The 25,198-nt window shown below is 39.1% G+C and overlaps 1 protein-coding gene across 22 annotated transcripts in view; it reads right to left on the bottom strand.

The window, feature by feature from the left end:
- Window positions 1–25,198, bottom strand: part of KALRN (kalirin RhoGEF kinase) — a 647,130-nt gene that overhangs the window by 248,015 nt on the left and 373,917 nt on the right. For 18 of the 22 annotated variants that reach the window (XM_079156104.1, XM_079156093.1, XM_079156099.1 and 15 more), the window contains exons 16-21: window positions 20,396–20,515; window positions 14,018–14,236; window positions 10,874–11,023; window positions 8,419–8,533; window positions 4,884–4,999; window positions 4,279–4,401 (exon numbers count right to left, since the gene is read on the bottom strand). In XM_079156104.1, coding sequence (XP_079012230.1) covers window positions 4,279–4,401; window positions 4,884–4,999; window positions 8,419–8,533; window positions 10,874–11,023; window positions 14,018–14,236; window positions 20,396–20,515 — 843 coding nt within the window. The remainder of the gene's footprint in view (window positions 1–4,278; window positions 4,402–4,883; window positions 5,000–8,418; window positions 8,534–10,873; window positions 11,024–14,017; window positions 14,237–20,395; window positions 20,516–25,198) is intronic. The other 4 variants (XM_079156105.1, XM_079156107.1, XM_079156089.1 and 1 more) reach the window with 1 other exon arrangement.

The following is a 25,198-nucleotide window of genomic DNA, read 5'->3' as shown; positions in this document are numbered from 1 at the left end:
TTTCATAGATGTGGGATTAGTACTAATCTCCTTGTGCAGGTAAACAGGTTTCTTGAAACAGATCTTCATACTCATTCCACAGTAGATCATTTGGCTTTACATATGAAAAACAAACCTTTCAAGGTTTCCTATCACTTATGAGCTAAAGGCCCCTTAAGGCTCTCAGGAACAGAATCACAGAATAAAATCATATTTTAACTGAACTAAATATTTAGATTCTACTTTTCTCAGTCTAACATATCGGTCAGATACTCTTGTCCTTGCTTGCTGAATTCCAAGAAGATATAATTTAGTTCAGCAAAGGCTCTGGTCACTTTTATTACTGATTTATTCTCTTGTGTTGAAAAGAATTAAGTCTGTATGAAAGATGGTGGAATGAGACAGACATCATTACCCTATGTACATGTATGATTACACGAATGGTGTGAATCTACATCGTTGTACTAATGAATCAAAATGTAGCCTGTAAAAATAAAAAATAAAAAATTGAAAAATAACAAGAATTAAGTCCAGTTTATCTCATGTCTTCTTCCACTTTCAGAGATAAAACTCCCAGTATAAAAAAGTGTTTTCTCCACATCATTAGTTACTAGCAACAGAACTACAACAGATACTACTTTACACCATCTAAAATGGCTCTATTAAAAAGATAAACAATAGGTTTGTGTTCGTGAGGATGCAGAGATATTGGAACCCAGACACTGCTGGTGAGACTGTAAAATAGTTTGACCACTTTGGAAAACAGTTTGGCAGTTTCTCAAAATTAAACATAGAGGCATCATAGAACCTAGTTATTCCACACCCCAGGTATACACAGAAGAGAACTGAAAATATATGTTCCCAGTAAAAATTGTACATGAATATTCATAGCAACATTATTTGTAACAATCCCAAATTAGAAGCAAGCAAAACATTCTCTGATGAATGATAAATATAAAGTTGTATATCCAAACAATGGAAATATCATTCAGCCATAAAAATGAGGGAAGCCATAAAAATGAACAATAAATGCTACAACATGGATGAAACCTGAAAACATGCTAAGGAAGAGAAGTTAGGCACAAAACATCACAAATTATATGATTCTATTACATGATATAGAATCATGCACAACAGGCAAATCTACAGAGATGGAAAGTAGACTAGTAGTTGCCTGAGGAGAAAGGTTAATGGGGAATGACTGTTAATGGGTATGGGGTTTCTTTCTGGGGTGATGAACGTGTTCTGGAACTAAACAGTAGAAAAGGTTGTACAACATTGTGAGTATACTAAAAAACCACTGAAAAAAATTTTTAAAGGAATCTAAAAACAAGTTTGACTTTTAGAAGAAACAGAGTTCTAGATGCCAAGATAATTAACCTCTCCTATCACTGTGTGCATTGAACCCTTAGAAATTTTGAAACCCACAATAGGAAATATCTTTAGTATTCTTCTACTTGGATGGTCAAGGCATAACATCATCCTATGAAGTTTTGTTTTCCTTTTATACTCACCCAAATCTATCTCATTTTTATTCTTATCTTTGTGGGGTTTAATATAGAAGTACCATTTTATAATCAGTGTTTCTTCTACTTGGTCTCTTTTTGGAGTAGGGTATGATAACAGTATAATCTGTCACCCTGTTCAATCATGAGGCCCACCATATTTACTCTCTTGTGATTCAAAGTCAAGTCAGTTTCCATTTTAAATCAATTTCACTGGTTATACAGATGAAAACCATTGATGACTGGGGAAAAGAGGTTTGCCCCTAGGAAACTGTACTGAGGTGGGACAGGTGGCTATTGCCTTTTTTCAGAAACTCATCAGCTGGATTTGTTATCTTGTAGAGATTCTGATACAAATAACCCTGAGATTTGGAACATGATAGGAAAATGATACCTTATTAATAGAGTTAGTTAAACTGGGAGGAATATGGAACATATAGGGCCAAAGTGAAAAAATATAATACAGGGCTGGGGATATAGCTCAGTTGATAGAGTGCTTGCCTCGCAAGCACAAGGCCCTGGGTTCAATTCCCAGCACCGCGAAAAAAAAAAAATTTATAATGTGAGTTACACTAAAAAACCACTGAGATTAATATATTATTATTATATATTATTATATGTCATATGATTATATTTAATTATATATTATATTATGTTATATTATATATAATAATATAATACTATTATATATAATAATATATATGATATATATAATATATTATAATATATAATAATATAATACTATTATATATAATATATATTATATATATTATAATATATATATATAATACAGATCAATTTGGGGGATGGTGTTGAAATCAACCCAAACTTCCTTTTCCCTTATATTCATCCAAGTTTGTGACCTTTCTGAAATGCATAAGATATAGACAGGTAACCTGGGAGAACACAGCATGAACAAAATGTCCCTTAGGAGCTTTCTGGCTTACGAAGGAGATATCATCACTCAGGTTATTAGAGAACAGATGGCCCAGATCAGGTGCCTAAAGGTTTTACAGACAAGGGTTGTAGGGCGGGGAGGACCAGGTCACACCCTGGCACATAGGCAGGATCACAGAGGAGATGGCACAGGATCAGATGGGTTCCTTTTACAAAGCACAAACTAGAAGGAAGGGGAGGTTATTCTACGTGGATAAATAATATGGAAAATGTACAAAGGCAAACAAATATATACTGTATATCTCAAAGGGTGAGGAATTTCACCCATTCAGGTGAAGCATAATGCCTGTGTAAAGGAATAATTGAAGATATGACTGGGGAGGTGGGGGGCATAGTTGTAGAAGCTGTGAGAGCTTAGTTGGACTGGAAAACCATTAAAGTTCTTGAACTGGGTGGTAATATGACCAGTGACCTTTTAAAGATGTGAAGAATAGCCTGAATTGAACAGCCTAAAAATGCAAGGCCACATGCATAGAACCCAATTAGGAAGCTGGGACACATTAGAGTAGTAACAATGAATGGAAAAGAGGAGGAAGTTATGAAGCAAGTGGAAAGGAAGGATGAACTGAATTGACTGGATGGTTCTCCACATATTCACATTGGTTACAGACAGATGCTGATCCTAAGAAGCTCTGGATATCTGCTGCAGTCTATCCTCTGCAGGGAGGAACACCAGTGGGCTGATACTACTCAGCCTGTTAATGGTTCATTATTGGCACCATCTGGAGAGGGGAAGATAGACCCAAAATCCTTAACTCACTTTATTAACTCCCATTTTCATTTGAATCTGAACAAGGTTCTGTGTATCTGCCACCTTCTTTACACTATTTGCTTTAGCTGATATTGAAATGAGTCTCTCATCTGAACTCATAGCTCTTTGCATTGGGCAAAAAGGCCCCAAAAGATCACAATAATGCAAAATACAGTACCATAATATTGACAGTTCATGGTGTAGGATTTAGAGAGTGAATAATCACTTTTGAATTATCATGATAATAATCACTTAGTCTCAGGAATGAGGCTAAGGTCTGAGTTTGTTACACCAAACTGGAAGAACACGTGCTGTAGTGACAGAGGGATCTCTGGGTAGGTTAGGACATTAATATGTTCTCCTCCTTGGTCCCCACAAAAGCAGCTCTTGCCCTGGGAAAAGCAACTGCCACATGTGGAAGGAAGTGATGCCAAGGAAGGCTCCTCTGTGGCAGGGAGCCCAGGTAAGAGAAGGGGACAGTACAAATAGGGATCTGGGACAGATCAGGTTTTCACTCAAACCCAAGTGTTGTCAGATCAAATGCTAGCTGTGAAAACAGACAAAAATCATATTTCCCTCTATTATAGTATCCCCCACCAGTGTGAATGGGGTTATAAGGGTGTGTGCACATCTTGTTCCCCCAGCCCAAATCATTAGCAGGTTTGAGGCCAGATTGAAATAATCAGCTTAGGAAATAAGAAACCTATTTTGGGAACCCACCCATGGTCAATGGCCCTTCCCTTGGGACTTCCCAAGCTATTCAAATTTTAATATGTGGATATGTGCAAATGTTCACAGAGGTGTGCACATTTTAGCATGAATACATACTTTTTTTGCCTTATTTGGTCTTAAAGAATATTAGCAGATCCCAGACTCTGGACCAAAGAGACTTTGGGAGCAGTGTAGAGGAACTGACTTCCCACTTACAGCTGCTCTACCTAGCAGCTGCAGTTCTTCTGATATTCAGATTTCAAAGGAGATGATTCTAAACATGCTTCCAAAGGTTGGGCTTATTTCCATCATGTGAAGCTGGCCAGAATGGGGGTTGCTAGGTGTACTTAGGGAGGGGTTTGGGATGCTTCCTACCTTGGCAGGCACCCTGAATTCCCCATATTCTTTCAGCAGCTCCTGAGTCTCCTCTGTGGTCTCTCCAGTGGAGGTATGTGTTGAGAGGTAATATTCACCCGTTTCTTGGATCCAGTCCAGTGCCTAAGGAAGGAAACAACCCACCCAGTTCCTCAAAAGGCAGCTGTCAGTAGGAAAACATGTCTGACTGCAAGGAAGGTTCTTGATTTGGGACAACATGCTGGACCCAAGTGCTGTTGACATGATTGGTATGTAACCCTGAAGGTGTTTTTAAATAAATAAGCTCTCCCCTCATATGGAACATTACACCATTAAAGCATTAGAATGGGAACTCTCCTAGCCAGGCCCAGTCCATCCATGAGCAAGGGGCATTGTGAATTCCCTAGCCTCCCTTTACATCTGCTGGAGTCAAACCCAGAAGAGAGTGCTTGGTAAATCTGAATTACTAAAAGATGCAACCTGTTCTCTTTCATCTCTTCACTCCCACCTCCCGTCTTCACTCTGCCTGTTGCTGTGGCCCTCTTCTGGGTTGTCCCAAGCCTTGGTTATTTGGGCCTCTACACTCCTCACAACTGAGGCAAAACCAGAGAAATCTCTGGACATACCTGCTTAGCACTGCGCTCAAATACCACATATTGCTGGCACTGGTCTAACCGCCGTTTCTTCAAGGTCCAGAAGTGTAGAACACGATTCTCCCGCTGTAAGAGCTCACTCAAGATGGCTGTGGGAAGAGGAAGTGAGCATTGGTTATGAAAAGTGCTGAGAAAATCCCCAACCAACTCATGCCCACTGCTCACGCACCAGGTGACTGTGATTTTCAAGCTTCCTCTCAGGGCTAATCCAGCATCAGAGGAAAGGGAGCAAAATCTGGGGACAGAAAATTCCCCAGAAGGGAACAAGATCAGGGAGACTAGGGCAAAAGCCTGTTACTGAGGGTTCCATCTACTGGGGGAGGAAGGATATGCCACCAGCAACTTACAAGTGACCCTGATTCTCCTCACACCAAAGTTAGTCCTTGGTTGTAAGAGACACTGGGAAGCAGTTGTCCCTAAAATAGTAACCAACTCAGTTGACCGTGAAGCCTAAATGAGCATGGATGGATGTTGCCAGGGCTCCCAGCATTCCTGAGGAGTTGCTAGAAGAAGGGCAGGAGATGAGTGGTACAGCGAGGGTTGGGGTAAGTCTCCTTTTCAGCACTGCACAAGAGTTTGACACACAGCAGTTTAACAGCAGAAACTCAGTCACAGAACTTCTGAACAGAGGGCATAGGAAAGCTGTGTTGTCTCTAGGTCCAAACTTCCATGTTGTTTGGGTCTGATCATAAGAAAGCTGAAAGCTGTTAACCCTAATGATGATAAACCAGAGGAAGGAAACAACCCACCCAGTCACATAGCACCACAAGGGGGCTATGGTGGGTGTTCAGTTCATGTTCTTTTCCTTCCTACTCCTTTCAGCAGTAGCTAGCTACAAAGATTGGTTTCTTTTTTTTTTTTTATTTTTTAGGGTGCTGGGGATTGAACCCAGGGCCTTGTGCTTACAAAGCAAGCACTCTACCGACTGAGCTATCTCCCCAGCCCCAAGATTGGTTTCTTAAGTGTTTTAAATGGCATGTTTTATGCTTGAAGAAACCACATTTATTTTGTATTATGTCTGACTCTTACTTCCTGCTAATTATATTAGATATTAATAAAATACATAACAATAATGATGAATAATTAATATTTAGTAAGCTCTCATTATGTGGCAGGCACATATTTTTACAATACTCTGTGATGAATGTACTTTTATTATTCTTGTTTTACAGATAAGAAAACTGAGACTAAGAGAGTATAAGTAACTTGCTCAGGGTCATTCAGATAGGAAGGGGTTGAACTCAGATTTGGTCCAAGTGTGTTTGACTTCAAAGCCTTTAGCCACCCTGGTCTCCAGGCTACTGGAGCTATAAAGCACACGTTGCTGTGCTTTACCAATATGGTACAACCCAAGTTGTGGTGTTTATACTTAAAAGTTTTGTTGATTTTATTCACTTTCAACACCCCTAGAGGTTTGGCTCTAAGAATAGCTCCCATAGTCTGAGACCTTTCATGGGTCCCAGTCATTCTCCACTCCCTACATCTGTCTATGTCTTTATCATGTAGCTTTTCAGTTCTTTCCCAGAGAGGTGAAGTATACTTCCTCACCCCCTCACTGACTTTTGGCTCGGCCACATGACTTACTTTGGCAAATAGGTTGTTAACAGAATATGACGCTAGCAGAAACTTGAAATGTGCTTGCTTAAAATCACTTCTGGGTAACTTCTACCTTTCGACCTGGATCTCAGCATGAATAGGAAGAACCTTACCCATAGTTAAGGAGCCAAGCTGGCCAGCTTGAAGCACAGTTGCATTACCAAGCAGGACCACAGTAGTTGATCCCAGTCAGTGCTCAGTTACTTGAACAATAAATGCTCATGTTTGATCATGTTTGGGATTGTTATGCAGCAATCCTTGCTCCTATAAGTAAAACCTAAAATATGTGGCACTGGATCTGGGTCTAGGCAGCAGGTGAAAAGGAAACAGATACAGAAGGAATTCTAGGTCCCTGCCCAGATGAAAGTTTCTACTGGGGAAAGATGGAGTGAGCACCTGCCTCCATTAGTCTTTATGTCCACCAGTCAGAGTTTTGCTCACAGCAGCTTCTCTCTGTAGTGGCTGAGAGAATCAACCCAAATCAGGCAAAACCCCTAAAGGGCTTCAAGTTTCATTTTTCCCCCTTCTTGACAGCTTTCATATAAGTGACAACCTTCCCTTGGACCAAGAAGATGGACACCCTCTGGGTGCCTGGCCCTCATCTATATACACATAAGTGTAGGTGGGGTGTGGCCTCTCAGCAGCAGCTGGCCTCACCCAAGCTGCCATCTGCATTGGGAAGTCAGAACATATGCTCTGAAATGTGCTGGAAGGAGAGGGTGACATGATGTTAGCCACCCACAGGTTCTCTCAATCAAAAACAGAATAGCATAGCTGGAAAAGGAACTGTGTGTCCCTCTTCTCTGTAGGGAACTTTGGCTCCTAAGTTTAATTCTTTTCAGTGGCTTTTGATCTTCCCAGCTCTTGAGCTCTCTGAGCAGGGGGGAAACCCTATCTAAAGCAGGTCATACATCCTTATTCTGTTCATGGTGTCTCCAAGCTTGTCCTACTCCTCACTCCAAGTCAGCTTGGGTTCCCCACCCTCTTCATCCAGGGTTGTATTTGTCTGCTTTTATAAGTGGACATGTATTAAACTCTTCATCTACTCAAAGGCTAATTTCTGCATGGCTAGAGTAATAATTTAAGGTAGCAAGATAATAACTTGAGTTTAATGCGATCAGATAATAAGCAATTTTTAAAGGTTATACATTTTTTCATATATTATCATAGACTTTATAAAATTCAGAGTTATTAAAGTTTATCTAGAATAGTAATTATATAAATTGACTTGCACACAAATCACGTGGTTGGTGGGCTGGGGGCAGGTCATGCCAAAATGCAGATTCTGATTATAGGTTTGGTTGGGGCCTGAGATTCATAGTTATGTCAATGCTATTAGTCTGGGGACCACATTTTTAGTAGCAAGAGCCTAGAAATCCTCCCCATTTTAAATAAGAAAACTAAGGTTTTAAAAGCTTAGGCAACAAGTGACAGCTCTACAGTTAGATCTTGGTTTTGTGATTCTCAGTCCATGCCTTATTGCCAGGGTATAAGATGCTCAGTCTTGTGCTATTCAGTATGTTAGCACAAGCCACATATGACTATTTACATTTAAATTAATTAATATTAAATAAAAGTAAAAGATTAGTTCCTCAATTGCATTAGCCCTTTTCAAGTGCTCAATAGCCACATGTGACTATTGGCTACCATATTGTACATTTCCATTATTTCAGAAAATTCCACTAGGCAGTGTAGGCCTGGACTTTAAAGATATTACAAAAAAGTTTGGGGAAAATTTATTCCCATTTTTCCTTTCAAAATCTTGATGCATGTTAAGAAATGACCATGAATCACCAATGCCCACACCATCCCACATCAGACTTCTTCTTTAAGGAGAGGAATCAGAAAATTTGAGATAGCATGAAGACTTGGTCCAAAGTATTATGTAGGGAGGAACTGGCCTCTCACTGACCTTTCACTTGCTGCTCAGGTCCCCGAGTGTGGCTAGCAACACTGGGCATGCTGACGTTGTTCCTGTGGATGTACTTGAGAAACACCTCAGCGTTCCGCCGTGCCAGAGTGCAGGCCTGAGAGAGACAAAGGTGTGAGGGGCTCCTGTCCCCAGAAACTGTCTGGCATTCAAACCACCAGACAGGGGTGTCCTCCTTCCACTTTTCAGGAGGGCTTGACAGTCATGAAGATACTGGAGGAATTCTGAGGGAGCACAGCTCTAGAGGTCATTTCTGGTTCATGGATGGTCCAATTACAATTTAGGAGTCTCACACTCTGAGCTTTCCTTTTTTCTGTGCCTGTCCCCTTTCCATTCAGATAAAATCAGAAATCAGTGAAATTCCTTGACTATCTGTATGTTGACCTGGCATTACTAATGTTCACTCCCAGGTTGGTTTTCTTCTTCCACTAGAATACTTCTTATATGACCACTGATGAAAGTCCAGGGAACATAAGCCCTCTTTAATATTTGTTTGATTGGTGAAACAAACAAACAAAAATTTGTAAACACACTTATTAACCATATATTCTAAATACAAATGGAAATTGTTACCTGCATTTTCAAATATATATGTCTGTCCATCCCTTACCTAAAAACACTAATAAGCTTTCTGTTATTAGAAAATACTCATCTCCATAACAGTATAAGAGTCATTATGCCTTTAAGAGCCCTTTAAGACTTGAGTCAGCAGTGGGTGGCAGAGAGGATAGGTCACATTCTCCTTGTTATACTGATGGACAAGACCGAGGCCCAGAAAGGGCACAGGTAAGAAGCAACTCAGACCTAGAATCTAGGTCTACTGACAAGAGTATTTCTAGTTTCTCAAGCCTATATAGTTTCTGGATTTCTCTAAAAAGAAGTTTTATTTCTCCTGCTTAAAAAGTAACATGCTAGCATACTAATTTTTAATCCATGTTTCCAGAATTAAATTATCTCTAGACCAAATTGTTAAATTTGAAAACCTTCTTATACTTAACCTCAGATCCTATAAATTGCATGATTAAAATTGTTATCTAATTAACATATGATTAATATAATTCCAAAACCATATGATTTTATGATTATATAAAAATTAGCAATGAAAGTTTCTGGGATCTTTGATAGAAGTCTGTTAGTGGGTCCACAAACTCTCAGGGGCATAAGTTTGACAGCTTGATGGTGGTCTAAAACTAAAGAATCTGAAATAGATCAAGTAATGAATACAAACAGAGCATGGCATTATGTTGGGCACAGAATTCCCATAGCAATGGAGAGTTTCTCTCTATGATTTTAGGAATATATGAAAAATATCAACCCAGAAAAGTTTATTTTTTCTCCTTCAAAAGAAATTTTTAATTTCATGAATAAATTCCTTTATCCCTATATTTAAAATCCTTGATGCACTCTACTTAAATAAATTTGTTTTAAATTTTGCTTTATAATAGGGAAGACTTCTTAAATTATCTCAAGCCCAGCATGGAAGAATTCCTGTTTAATCATATTAGCAAGAGCTGATGACTAAAGGTTCTGATCAATACACCTTCAGATACCAGAAAGATAGGAGAAGACCAACTTGAACAAAAAATAAAACCCAAAAAGGCGGTCAAGTAGAGAAAATTCCTAATAAAAGAAAGGCAGTTAATTATAGAATCGCATAAAAATAGTGGCAGTATGTGAGGGTATAAACATTCTCTTTTGTGCTTACCTGAGAGGAAATAGAACATGAAAGTGAGAAATTTGGGAATGAAGGAGCCTTTAGATTGGCCTGAACACAGATGACTGAGAGAAGATCAAAGATCTTCCTGCTCCATTGAAGCCTGTGCATAGCAGGGCTGTGCTTGCTCCCTGGGAGGCTCAGGCTCTTTTAGAAAGACCAGGAAAGGTATGCTACCTTCATATAGGAGAATAAACAGCATGACATTTATTGGTAACTGACAATTGCTAGACTGATAAATAAACATATCTAAATTTATTTGCTTAATTCTTATCCTAAACTTTTCATCATCTATTTATAAAAGATTTTTAATAGTGTTTTATACATTTTAATAGTGTTTCATATTTTTCAATCAAAAAGTAATTTTATAAACCATACAACTGAGTGAAAGAATGTATTTTTCTCAGTTAACAACATTCACAGGATATCAGGATATTCAAATTTGGCAGCAGTAGTATTGGTATATCCTGTCTAATGATACCCAAAGTGCTAAAAGAGAAATGAATGCTTGAAATATAACCTTACTACTTTTCCAACTGACCCGTCAACATCTTCTCTACAATCCCTTCTCCTCTTCAGATTAGAAGTTAGTAAAAACAGGGGAATGGGAGGCCCATATGAAATTGGGGGACAGGGGGAGAATATAAGCCTGTGTGTACAAGAACACCTGTGTACTGAAAGAACAGGCGGGGTCTGAGACTTTACATGAAAATGTGCTCTGACCTTAAGGAAGGCCTCCTTTTGTTCCAAATGTTTGCTGATGAGTGGAATAACATGGTCGATCTCTGCTGCTGGCCCCAGTTTATCTCTTCCACCACACCAGTCCTCATCTCTCCGGTATTCTTGCTCTAAGCTCTCCAGGACACTGCATACCTAATGAATCATGGAGAGAAACACTTGGTAAATTAATCAGTTAGGAAGTGCTTGCTGAGGATCTTCAGCCCACAGAACTCCACACAGTGACATGTTTCATTCAAAATTCAGTCTGTAGATTTAGAGTATGTGGTGCCCCTGGGGCAACTAAGAGTCTAAGAGAAGTCCAGGAGGCAGTGAGAAGCCTGTGACTGGAGTTTGGGAGACAATCTACAACTGGAGATATGGATTTTGGGATTGTCTTCTTCAGTTGATGGCTGAAGGCTGTAGCTATGGGGGTTGATGACATAACTAAGGAATAGTATGAAGAATAAAAAGGAAGGAAAATAGTATATTTTGGGTATCAAAGTGTTTTTATATATTTAATATTAATATAACTTCACAATAACTGCAAATTTGTAGAATAGGAAATGGGATTTGGAGAAGACGCTCAATTTCCAACCATCTGCACTTGTCCTGCAGTAAGGAGACCCAAGCAGAGGTAAAGGAGGAAATTGCTACTGTTATGTGATTTATGGGCCATAAATGAAAGTTATCTTTCTCTTCCTCTGGGAAAAATGTCCCAAAGTCCTATCATAAGGCAGTGACATCTCCAAGCCCCTTATTGCAAAATGCACATTTCCTTCAGAGGGAAAATAAATCTGAGTTAACGTAAAAGACAGTTAAGAAGACTTTCAGATGTAAAATGTGGAAAAAGGCCAGGCTGAGTGACCTTAGAAATGACCTCAGGAGAATGCAGAGCATTTTGAAGGGGGTTTGAAGGGAAAGTTAGGCTGGGTCATACAGTGGGAGATTCAAGGTAGTCTGGTATCAGGGGCTAAGGGAGGCTACAGAAAGACGAAACTTGAATTCCTACTTCTTCAATACACTTTGATTACTTGCTTAGATATAGCAACAGGGGAGAGCAGGTATAATTGTCTTTGGCCTCTTCTGAGAAAGCCATTGCTTTTGATGGAAGATGTGTCAATGGACAGGATGTTCATGGAGTTATGAACTGAGCTGAAAGATGTCTCAGGTAGAACATCCTAATGGCCAGACATGTTTCTCATATCATGAGAAGGTCTGTCTGTTCCTAGATCCTGGGTTGCTTGTCTAGTCCCATCTCTAGTACTTGTCTTCATGTGAGACATTTAAACATGTGCAGGCAGTCCCTTGTCTTGAGATAAAACAGATAATAGACGTACAACAACATTAAGAATAAGACTACTTGAGATATGTCCAATGATAAGAATGAACTTAGAACCAATCAGTATGGAAGTTAGAAGTGAAATGATTTAAGTATGAATCCTTTCACAGGTGAGGAAACAAATTCAGAGAGATAAAGTAACCTGCAGCAAGGTCAATTTAGGGTCAGATTTCCGAACTCTTAATCTAGTGCTCTGTCCCCTTAACCATCTTGATCCATCTCAAATGGAACTTTATGCATTAGATAGGAATTAAGTTTCACTTTTTCCCATATAGACATTCAGTTGGATAGTGCCAATTGCTGAAAAGACTTTCTTTTGTTCATGGAATTGCTTATCAAAAATAAACTGACTAAATAAACATGTATCAACTTTTATAACCTCCATTCTATCCCATTGTGTTTATTCTTACACCAATATTATTCTGTCTTGATCATGGCAGCTTCAGAGTAAATCTTTAAAACAGGTAGTGTAACTACTCCAATTTTGTTCTTCCTTTTTGAGATTATTTTGGCTATTCCAGGTTCTTTGCATTTGCATTATTTGCATATGCATTTTATTTCCATACAAGTGTTAGAATCAGCATATCAATTTCTACAAAAAAGCCTGTTGGGATTTGATTTAGATTGTGTTGATTATAGATCAACTGGAGAAGTTCTATCATCTTAGTTTGCTACTCTCACTTCTGTGGCCATCAAAAGCATCATCTCTCTGAAAAAAAAAACAGAAGAAATGCCAGGTGTATGAACTATAACACAGACTGAAGGCACTGATGGGCATGTTTTCTTTGCTCCAACACAGACTTCCCATGGTCCCCATAAGTCATTCAGAAGGGAGTGTATTTTTTATCTATTTCTACTAGGATGCAATTCAACAAGAAAACTATTTTACACTGAATAAAATTAGTCCTGCTTTAAACCTCTATTTCATGAAAGGAATTCCTTTACAGTATCCAAATTACTTAAAAAATATCCTTGGGCCTTGCCCATGTTGCTGTACAGATGTAATGGTAACATATCTGCATCTCCATGGCCCTGCTGTATGTATCTCCTGCCACTTCTCCCATTGCTGCACCATCTTAACCACTTAGGCTCACAGTTCCCCAAGGACAGAGCTGTTTCCTCAATTAGACTGGAAGCCCCAGGAATAGCAGTCACATGTTTTTCAAGCAGTGCATAATGCCTAGTTGCCACAGATTATATCATTGTTCAGTAAATGTTCACTTTCCTCTCCCAACCTTCATTGGAGGTATTATTGCCTTACTGGTGGCTTGCCATGTGATTGTTTTGGCTGATGGGACATTAGAAAATGTGACAGAAATAAAGTCTTGAAATGCTCTTGCACAGTAGGTTTTGGGCTCTTGCACTTCTGCCTTTAACCATGAATGTGCCTCGAGTAGCTGCTGGAGAAGGAGGATGGGAAACACAGGAGCATTCCTGGATGCAATGTACAGCTTGGAGCCTCGCTCTACCAAGCTCAGCTAAGATCAATTGATCCCCAGATACTTAAGCAAAAAATAAATGCTTTTTGTTTTACACCACTGAGTTTTAAGGCAGTTGGTTGGTTACATGACATTACTGTGGCAATTGTGGACTGATACAATGCTCGAATCCAAAATTTAGCATATACCCCATTTCCGTTTTAACACCTCCATACAGGTATGAGTTTGAGAAATAAATCACATGGTTCACTGCTGTAATGAAAAACATAAGGAGGACTGGTTCTTGGAATAGAATTGCAAAGTTGCAGTGGGAAGCAGGGAACAGCCCTCTGTCAGCCTCAGCCCCACACATCTCCGCCTTTCCCTCACCTGTTCAGAAGTTTTATAAAAGGCCACAGATGCGTTGACCAGTTTTAACCGATCCTCCATCTTCAGCATCAGCTGCTGCCAGTGGAGGGCCACCTTCTCAGCACATTCCCGGATGGCATCTGCATCATAGTGGCCAGCCTGGAGCAGCGCCTCGGCTTTCTGCTGCACCTGCAGGGCACTCTGGTGCGTCTTCTGCAAGGAAGTGGCATGAAAGAGGGACTGGGCACGAGGGGAGGAGAGAGAGGTCCGTGGGAACAACCCAGGCGTGGTATGGGAGGGGGTGGAGTGAGGCGTGAGTGGAGAGATGCAGAAAAGTTAAAGTGCTTTAAATGACTGATCCATTTTGTCATGATGATTAATACAGTATTGTTTTAAAGCATATTTTTAAAAAGGATATCATACATTTTCATTAAGTGGTCTCTCAGGACCTTAACTCCCATCCCAGACCTTACTTTCTAATTGCATTACCTTGGATTTTAAGAACATTTCAGTTTCTGTGGTAGAGAAACAGGTTGCATGTAAGTCTGTTATCTGGTACATTAAATTTCCTTTTTAAATCTAATCATAAAAATTTAATCATTAAATTTTCAAAGAAGACTTTTTTCCCTGCTGCAGTCCCATTTTATAGATCAAGTAAATATAGCATATTAACAACAACAAAAAAAACTCCATGTAAAATAAATTTCAGATAATGATACAGCCATTTTAAACATTAACCAGTTGAAAAGGATTATTATAGAAGGAATAAATTTGGAAGGTTAATAAAGCTAAAGAGCAGCCTCTCACATCTTCCCTTAGTCACTTCACCAGTGTATCAGAGTAGCAGATAATTTAGCTCAACATGTGATCCTCACGATTGTCACACTTGCTTTTGGGGATATTTACATATACATATATATATATATGTATATATACACACACACACATATATAGATAGATAGATAGATGACATATACCTTATTTTCTTAACACTTTTGAATCAGGCTAAATGTACTTTGCCTTCTCTGAGTTCACATTAACTATAGGAGGTAGGGCCAGGCTGGAGGACTGGGTGCCCGGGAGGAATCAAATGGGATTAAAGTTTCCTAAGTCAGAGTACTGGTGTGGATGATCCATTATCAGAATTTCAGAGCCCAAGTGATTTGAAAGAGCGGAAAGCACTGCTGCCTTTAGTGCTGGGATAGTTCTGGCCTAGCGGTGTAGTACTCATTTGGTCTTTGTACTTTTAGGAGGGTACAACTTAGCCAGCAATGAAAAGGGACAGCTAGAAGCCCAGGGACCTACCCAGAATCCTTCTCTGTCCTTCTTGGGCAACAGCACTGAGACTGTTCTCAAGAGCAAGTCCATTCAGCACTGCTTGGGTCTGGGTCCAACCTCCCTCATTCTCCCCTGCACTCCCCCTACTTCCCACCACATCTGCCCTTTGCCCTCCCTGCAGACTGCAGTTCATGCACTCCTTTTTCACAGTCTATTGTCCCCTCCTGGTTTCCCTTTTCTCTCTCCTGAATCTGTAGTAGCTCCCTGGAATGACTTCCTCTAGCAACCTAGAACCCTCGGTGCTGTCAGCCCTTGTCCTGACTGTGTCAGCATCAGGTTCCTAACTATGAATGAAAGCAGAGAAATCACAACCAAAGGCAGACATGACCCACTACAAATCCCTGGGTTTCTTTGCCTGGTTTACTGGCACTATCTTTTTCTGCTCCTAGATGCAGAGGTGCCAAGGTCAGTCCATGTCTTTCTTTCACTCCTGCAGAGCTCTGACCTATTCTCCTGGCTTCTATTATCTCCTCATGACCTGCACAACGTGTAAGCAGTACTCATTCAGTTGGTCTAACTGCCTGTCCCATGTCAGCCTGCTACATGGATGCATTCTCAGCAAAGGAAATGATCTTCCTAGAGAACAGAGGGGCCCTGGTCGATGAAAGGGAAGGATTTTCCTGCCCTTCCAGAGTGTCCACCTCCTCCCCAATAGTTCCTCAAGTTTCCGGTGGAAACTAAACTCCTCCTCTCTGTAAACAGTTTTCTCTGTTCATCTGCCACTTCAGTTGATGTCCCACTTTTCCCTGCCACTTGGGATTGCAATCTTGATATTATTTATGACTGCTGATCCCCACTCCCCCATCCCACCCAGGCCAGCCATCACCACTTCCTACATAGATTTCTATGGGGGTGACCTACGTAGTTTTAGTATCATCTATTTCTAATCTGAATCCATCCTTCGTGTGTGTGTGTGTGTGTGTTTGTGTGTTTGTGTGTGGGGGGGGTGTGGGAGGTGCTGGGGATCAAACTCAGTACTGCAAGCATGCTAAGCATGTGTTCAACCTCTAAGATACACTGCAATCTGTCTGACATTTTTGGCAGTCTTATTTAATTCTCTGTAATTGGAAGTGACATCTAACATTTCTTTACAGCTCTAAAGCTCTTATTTTATGCTAAGTATCATTCCCTTCTCTCAATTCAAAAGACCTCCGTGATTCCCCCATTGCTATGAAATTAAGTCCAAACTTTGTATTTGTCATTAAAAGCCCCTTACAATTTGGCCCTAACTACTTCTATAACACTATCACCTACTGCTTTTCCCACAAACCTTTGGTAAAAATACCATGTGCTTTCTCACCTTTGCTACCTCCCTTCTTCTTGCCATAGATGGATGCCCTCTGTATCCTCATAAGGCGGTGTTCTAGCTTTCCTTGAGACTCACCTAAGGTCTGCTCTCCTCAATGAGGCCTTTTCAGATGCTCTGAGACTTACAAAAAAATCACCCTACTCCTGTGTCACTCATTAACACTTGGACATCACTTAGACTGTAAAACTCCCAAGGTAAGGGCAGTTTGGAAAATCATTTAAGTATCTGTCATTTGTCCAGTATACACTCTGTGCTGGGCACTCTGTTTAAGGATATAATCTACTTTTCCCAACGTTACTACAATGTAGATATTATTACTCCCATCTCAGAGATGAAGAAACTGAGGTTCAGTTGGCTAAATAACTTGCCCAGAAATGCACAGCCAAGGAAGTGATGAAACTAGGAGTGAGACTCAGGTTTGATGTAGTCCCAAACTTACGTCCTTTCTACTATATCATATCACATCACTTATCTCTAGGATTAGAATGGTACCTTTGGTAGTTCTCATTCGGAGGAAGGGTTCACCAGATGAACATTAGTGATTATGATAATTATTTGATTTTTCCTCAGTACATTAAACTAGCATGTAACTGTCATCATAAACCTTTTATCATGCCTTTCTCTAAGAGTGGAGGTATAGCCTGGATTTTTCTATAAATTATGATATAAAATAAATTCTCTTCCTTACTCTGAAACACATTATCATCTAATAGTCCTGAGAACTCCTTTCCCTGTTAATTTCCTAAATAATAAACTCTTATCCATGCAGCATAATCTTTGCTTTGCTAAGCTTAAGTCATTATTTTGCATTTATTTATATTCCCTATTATCAAATCGCATTGAGTGTTATATGTTTAAGACAAGGATTATCAAGGGCATTAATATTTAGAAGGAGTATGCAGAAGAAAATTGAACTGAATCAATTGCTCTTATTATCTAGTTTTAGCTACTTTTTTCTGGCATAATGTTTATACTTAAAATACATAAGAGGATTTCAAGTAAAAATGGGTTTTTAAATTGAGTTTCTCTCAACGAAGTTCACAGTTCCTGAAGAAACATCAACTGTCTCTATTAATATTAACATATAATAATCCTTGTTTGCTTGATAGAGCTATACTGTGCCTAGGTGCTGTATATGTTTGTCTATTCTGAGTGGCTCTGGGAAAGATTTACTGAAACCAAGGCTACTTCAGATAAAATTTTTGATCTTCCTTGGGGAAACCAAAACCTTCAACCTGAGGAAGTCACCCAACTTAGGGTGAGTGGATATCCTGGTTTACCAAGGACAGTTCTACTCTATGTCTGTTTTTCTGACTTAGTTATTAGTAATTCTCTTCTTCACTCTTAAAAATGTCTCAGTTTACACAATAAATTATATGATCATCCTACCAATAGCTATTTTATTTTCTCTTATAGAACCCAGGGTTCTTTCTTAGGGTAATCAGTCAAATCATGTTCGCTATCAGCAATCATTGTAAAAGCTTCCAATGATACTATCAAAATGGGTAAGCCAAACCAGACTTAGGCTCCCTGTAAAATTGTTTACATTCTCTTTGGCATAGTTTCCTCCTGATGCAGAACCTTACACAGATCACCTGGAGAAGATGCATATGCTGAAATTCTGGTTCTGATCTTATTATTCTAGTCATACTGCAGACTCTGCCTACCTCCATTCCCAAGATCTCTCAGAAATCCTATCTGCTCTACTCTGCCCTCTTGAGACCACAGACACCAACCTTAGAGTTGCCTATATCTTAGCATCAATTCCAAGACTAATTGATCTAGTTTTACCAATATAGAAACCTAGGACCATTTATTTTTAATAAATCTCTGTGCTGCAAGGATGCAGCAGCATCTGAAAGAAATTAATACACACTGCACATGCAGCTGTGTGGAATTTAGTCATTTCAATAGCACTGTGGAAGCATTTACCTACCTCTTTTAATTTTTTCTCTAAGTTCTGGGGATTGAACCCAGGGTACTCTGCCACTGATCTACATCTCCAACCCTTTTAAACAATTATTTCTGTTGATACAGGAACTCACTAAGTTGCTGAGGTTGGCCTTGAACTTGTGGTCCTCCTGCCTCAGGCTCCAGAGTCACTGAGATTACAGGCATGCATGCACCACCACATGTGGCCCATCTACCTGCTCTTTCTTGCCAGCTCACTAAGATGCTCAAGTGTGTTGTGACTCTTGGTCTTACCTGCCTGACATTTGTTTAAGGGACTAGAAATTCAATTTTCTGACAGGGCACGTAAACCTTCTCATTCAAGAGAAATAAGGAGGAGGATGGCCAAGAACGACTTTGTCTCTGACCAACCTCTCTCACAGCTTCTTGTCATGCCTCTGGTCTGACTGCCCAACCCTCACTGCTTCCTATGCCCTAATGGAAACTTGACTACTATGTACCTGATTATAATCCCAATTCTGTTATTTCCTTTATAGGGACTAGGTCCCAGCACTATCATATTTGGTTGTGCCAGCAAATTGCAATAGAGATAATTGATTATAATAAAACTTCTCTCCTCTGGTTAATTCCTCCTTAGAAAGTGATTTTCCCCATATTGTACATGAAACATATAGTTTACTTTAAAATCTCAAATCCCAGACCATACTTTTAGGACTAATAATCATTTCTAAGATGATTATTAAGTATCTTATAGAAACATGTTATTCATCTTAATGTTACTGTTTATGCAAACAAGATGATTTCTGGAAATTTAAATAATTGAATTCAATCAATATTAGTTTTAAAATGCTTAGCAATTAGTTGGATTACTGCCTTAAAGACATAATATGGGCACAGACAGTTAAATTTTCACTATTTTTTCCATCATTGGTGTACAAAATGCCCACCAACAATAATTTTTTAGAAAATAACACCTTTGCAGCCCTTATACACTCAGAAGTGGGCTAAGTTCTATGCTGAACTCTATGAGTGTCTTTGAAGTTTTCACTACTCTTTGTCTCTATTCCCATTGGTACTGAACTTATTTTATTTTTAATATAATTCTCATGTCCCATTTCCTATTCTTTCCCTAAAATCACTGTGAAATAATCAGCTTAAGTCTCTTTGGGAAGGAGGACGTCCTAATAGAAAGGACAATTTAAGGTATTACTTAAAGCAAGGCAACATTTATATGAGATTATTATAAGTGGAGTTTCATTTTAAAATAATCCCAGTTGGAAAAAGTCTTCTGGTTGCAGTTTACTCTTTAAATATGACTTCTACCAGCATTACTGAACAACTACTTTTAGCAAGGCAGACTGCTGTGATCTGCTCCAATGCTGTTTGTCCTTGTTAGAAGGCAGACCGACCTATAAACTAAATGGTTAAAAATATGATCCCAATTTAGTATTAACTCATGCACTTGTTTATTTTCTGATCCAAGGGATTTTCAATTGGAGGTGAATTCTAACTGTTAGCTTTACATTTCTCACCTGGTACATAGTCTATACTGTGTAAAAAACTCAAAGTACCAGAGCCCTGAAAGGCTGAAGTCACTGATGAGCAAGACTCTCATTTGAAGTGTGCATCCTTGACTTCTGATGCCGGCCGCCTTGGGGACATGAAGCCCTGCACTCACTTTCTTATCAGTACCTGGGTAGGAGGGAGTTTTCCTGGACCATTTCACTGGCAAGAGTGAAGGCTCCCCAGCCTGAAGGAACACCCACTTCAGGGAATCATGCTGCCCCAAGCACAGAGCACAGAGGGGAACAGAAGAGAGTGCAGTCAGATTTGGTTGTTACCTCGATGGCCAATTGGAACTGCTCATGCTCCCGCTGTAGCTGTTCTGCTTCGGACAAAGAGCTGGCATTGACCAGGCTGGCATTGAGCATGGACTCTCCATTGCGGATCCATCCCAGGACCTAAGGAATTGGAATAAGGACAGAGGTGAATGGCCTTCCACATCTTCCCCAGAAGCTTCTCTAAAGGTACTTCAGTCAAAGGGCTATTTTTTATCCTCTGTGGACAGAGTTCAGGAAGGGTCTTAAATGGTCATCTCCCCAATCTCACTACCACCTTGTGACATAAGGTGTTTATTTTATGTGTCAACTCCATTTCCAGGTCCATATAATATTTCCTCCCTTTACCACCCACTAACCTAATTTCCTCACTCACTTAAACATCAATCTGGTTGTGTCTAAAGTTCCTTCAGAAACACTGAATGTTATAAATAAGTAAATTCCAACTGTTGGTATCCTTTTTTCTTTTTTAAGGATACCAACTTCTTAAAATCTTTCACACCTAATCATTATTTTCAGTACAACCATACTACTTTGTATATGCCACCAGTATGGAAATCACCACAGCTGCCTTCTTCAGTTATTTTAACCTATGTTTCATTTCACCCCTAAGAAGGTAAACTCCCTAAAGTCTGGGGCAATCTATTAGTCATTTTAATCTCCCAGGGTGCCTAGCATAGTACCCTACTTATCATGGGTGTGGTGTAGTAATGTTTTGAAAGTAATGGAGAAAACCCAAGTCACACCTGAGCAGTGGGTCCAACCTCCTATATCTTACAAAATAAATAAGACAGGATTGGGCTTTGCTAGGGAAACAACCCAAAGGAAGCAGGAAGGAAAGAGAAAACAAGCAAAATAGTATGAATAATTCATATACCGGATCAACAGAAAAAGGGAAAGTAAATTATAATGGACTCAAATTATTTAGAGACTATGGCTGGGCTGAATACAATTTCTGGGTAAACTTAATGAGTAGTGGGGCAAAGAAAACTCAGCTAAGAAATATTAGGATAGAAGGAGATACAGCTAGCACTGCACAGATAGTTCTAGTCTGTGAAATGGAGACAAGGTAACTATCAAGCTAATAAAATCTGTGTAAATAATTTAACTGGGAGAGTTAGGCTCTGAAAACACAGCTGGTGTGTGGTCACCAGAACATAACTAAATATCTTCTTTTCTAGGGAGTCTAAGGTTTTTGCTTGGTGAGGAAATAAAACTTCTCTGAAATTTTAAAGTTAGTAAATACCATCCATCTGTTATCTCATGCCAAAGGAGGAGATACCATGATCTGTTTCGGAGTTGCTTTCAATTTTTTTTCTCCCCTCAACTTCCTCATGTTGAACAACTGGAAAATACCAAGCCTGGTCTGCTGCTCCATAATTCTCAAAGGCCTTTCTCAAATTTCATCCCTGGGCAGAAAACGACGGATGCCTTATTGTGCATGGATAACACTGGGGCATAAATCCTGCTGGAATGCGGCTATTTGGATAGAGATGTTAATTCATGGCCAGTCTGGCAGGTTGTGGATGAGATGCCAATCTGTAAAGCAATTAGTTGCAGGAAATAACTGCTCAGAGTGTACGTGTGAAATCCCTGTTGTCACTGGTGGACTGTGGCTGGCTGGCTAGAGGTGCTAATGATTTTGAAAAGCTGCCTGAAAGTTTGCATTCATAGACTGCATGTCCAAATGCTCATCTCTTTGGAAAATGGAGTTCATAATGTGTATTTTGAACAGTGTCTGTATGTACCATGTTTCACTGCATTCTGCTTGGTTTGGAGATTATTTAAGAGTGTCAGAAAAACATTTTCTCTATGTGCATCATGAATCAGTGTTCTGTCTGGGCCTACTGAGTCTTACTAGAAAACTTCTTCTTTTGAGTATCAGTCAACTGGAAACATCAGTTATAGCTGTGGTAGTGGGGATACCCATTTACCAGCTTTTCCATTTTGAAATATCAGGTATTCAGTCCCTACTTCTTTTATTAAATCATACCATATCATTCATTTTTATTTCCCAAATACTATTTATAAAATAATTTGAGGATTTTTAAAGTCCAAATACTGTTTATAAAATTACTTGAGAAGATAAAAATACATGGTAGTTTCTACCCATGGCTTATTCCATTGTGAGACTGATCTCCATGAATGAGTCAGTCCTGGAAGCAGAACTGGCATAGTATAGAAAAAGAATAATTTGAAGTCAGAATACCTGACTTTGTTACTTACCTGGAAAAATCACTTAATCTCTCTGAATCTCAGTTTTCTTATCTATAAAATAAGGATATTTGCATCTTCCCTTTTTGCATTACAGGGTTAATGGAACATATTGGAAAATGCAAAGTTTGATAATAATGATCGTGGTGGTATTAGTGGTGATTGATAGTGCTTCTCCCAATGAAAAGAGAAAAATTTTAGATATATTAAGCTTTATTCAATAATTTAAATGAGCTTATAGGCATATTCTGATGTTTTTTAGGTTGTCATCATTATTCTTTGTATTCTGATTATTATACTCTGTAGGTATAATTTCTATTATTGGGATCTTTTATCCTCCTGATTCATAAAACTTGTTATTTATTATCTGATGGGCATCCAATATGTGCTAAGTAAAAGAGACACTGCAACTAAAATGAGAAAATATTGCTTCTACTAATGTTGAGTGATGTGAGCTTAGAAACACCATTTAATCTAAGGCACAGTTTTCTCATCTGTAAAATGTTAACACTTTTCTTGCCTTAAGCAAAAGGTAAAGATAAAACTAAATCTCTAATATAAAAGTATTTTCAAACCATAAAATCAACATTTTACACTGAACAACAATTTACCACATGGGTTAGACGATCTTTGAAAATTATTTCCCAATATAATGTTCCAATTTCAAAATTCAAAGAGTCCCCTATGCCCATAGGATTCCAGAGAAAACTGGGAGGGTAGCAATGAGAGACTGGAAAAATGTCGATGCCTGAGGACTTAAGGGTTAGGCCAAGAATTCAGGTCAGTTCTGAACTTAGCTGGGACACTGAAAATGCAGATCTATTACTCCTCAGGGCGAGGAAGCTCAGATGAGCACAAATCAGGAGAGTGGACTGGAGTAACTGGACGTGAAGGTCCACACATGATGATGTCACTTAAGCTGAGAAGGCAAGGCCTTGTAATAATGCATGCTGAGGAAGTTGCGGTAGGCGACTCTGTTCTTGAGGTCATACCTACAATAAAGTTATGAAGTTGCACTTAAGGCAACCGACTCAGGATTGCTGTTATAGATGACCCATTACAAGGCACAGTTACCTCTGAGAAGGAAAAATCCTTAGGGATAATTCTAGAGTTCCTTAGTTCTAAAATCTCCTCTCTCTGAGATTGTATGCATTCATCCTCCATGGTTTTATGATTACCTATATGCCATGTATCTTCTTGCTTATCTGCCTCTTGAAACAAAAGGATGGTATGTGTCCCTTTGGTTGCCCATCTTTTGGATATACTTTATTTCCTTTCTACCTTTTACATACAGTCACCAGAACTGAACACAGTATTCTCCACAGGAGTATAAGGTCAGGCTAATATTTTTTCCCTTTATTTTGAATGTATACTTGATCATATGGAAATTTTGGCCAGTATTTAACCTAAGGAAGCAATCTGATATCTTACAAATTGATTTTAGCTTATTTTCTGCTAAATGCACTGCTTTGTAGGAATAACATCTGGAAATTCATTTAGTTTTTTGCCCATTAAGTCATTTTTTCAAATCTTCCTGAATTATCTAATAGATGTGAGGTCATCTTTACTGGAGTAGTAATTTTCCTGGAAGCAATCTGAGCATTCTGTGGGGTCTGGAGAGCAATCTGAGGGGCACATGGGTGGCCTGGGGACCTAGACCACATGCTGAAACTGGGGGAGTAGTTTTCCTTCAATGTCCAGCATTTCCCCAGAAGTAGCTCTTAGAAAGAAAATCAGTTGCATTCCTCAATTTCATTTGTTTTGAATAAAGATAATCTTTAGTCCAGTCTCTGTGCCTTTCTCACTTGTCAAAGCATCCGTTTAATATAATTTTGGTGTAACTACATTTAAAATTATGAGGGCTATATATTCAAATCTAAACCTTTAATCTACAAGTTCCAAAACAGAGATGTATCATAACACATTATTTTATCACCTTTCTGTCCAAATTAATGGCATTTCAATTAAGGTGTCCTTTTTCTTTTCTTCTCTTTTTTTTCCTTTATAAGAGTATATTCAAAAGAAAAACCCTCAAGCCAGGGTCTAAATTTAGCCTCACTGATCAATACTGACATCTAAATTAACTCCCTTTTTCCAAGTGTCAACAGTTTCCAAATCAATATTTCCTGCTCCACCAATTTCCATCAAACACAAATGCCTTCTCTGAAACTGGATCAGACAAATCCCTAAAGAAAGAGCCTACTCTGACAAGGAAAACAGGTCTATCTAATGAGGCATGGTGGCTTAACCAAGCAATAGTCCCTTGGCGATCAAAGGGCTGCTATCCTTTGCAAAGGTCTTTGTAGGTTTCTTCAGAGCTGGATTTGAACAAGCTCGTACGGTTTTGAACTACAATCTCATTGTGTGTCATTCTTGCCATGGTGGGAAGAAAACATCTTCCCACCCCTGCAGAGGGATTTTTTTTGTCCTCCAGCTCATGAAATTATGAATGGGAATATATGCAGATATTAGTTAACTCAGGATTACTCCTAAACAATCTAGTTCCCCATTTGACAAATTACCTATCATCCCAGACCACACTGTATAAAGGATATATACTTAAAGAATGAAAATTCATTTCTACTTTAATAT

The sequence above is a fragment of the Sciurus vulgaris genome (genome assembly GCF_902686455.1).
Source record: "Sciurus vulgaris genome assembly, chromosome: 10".
NCBI lineage: Eukaryota > Metazoa > Chordata > Mammalia > Rodentia > Sciuridae > Sciurus > Sciurus vulgaris.
The sequence above is the reverse complement of the archived record's forward strand: the minus strand, read 5'-3'. Positions and strand labels throughout refer to the sequence as shown.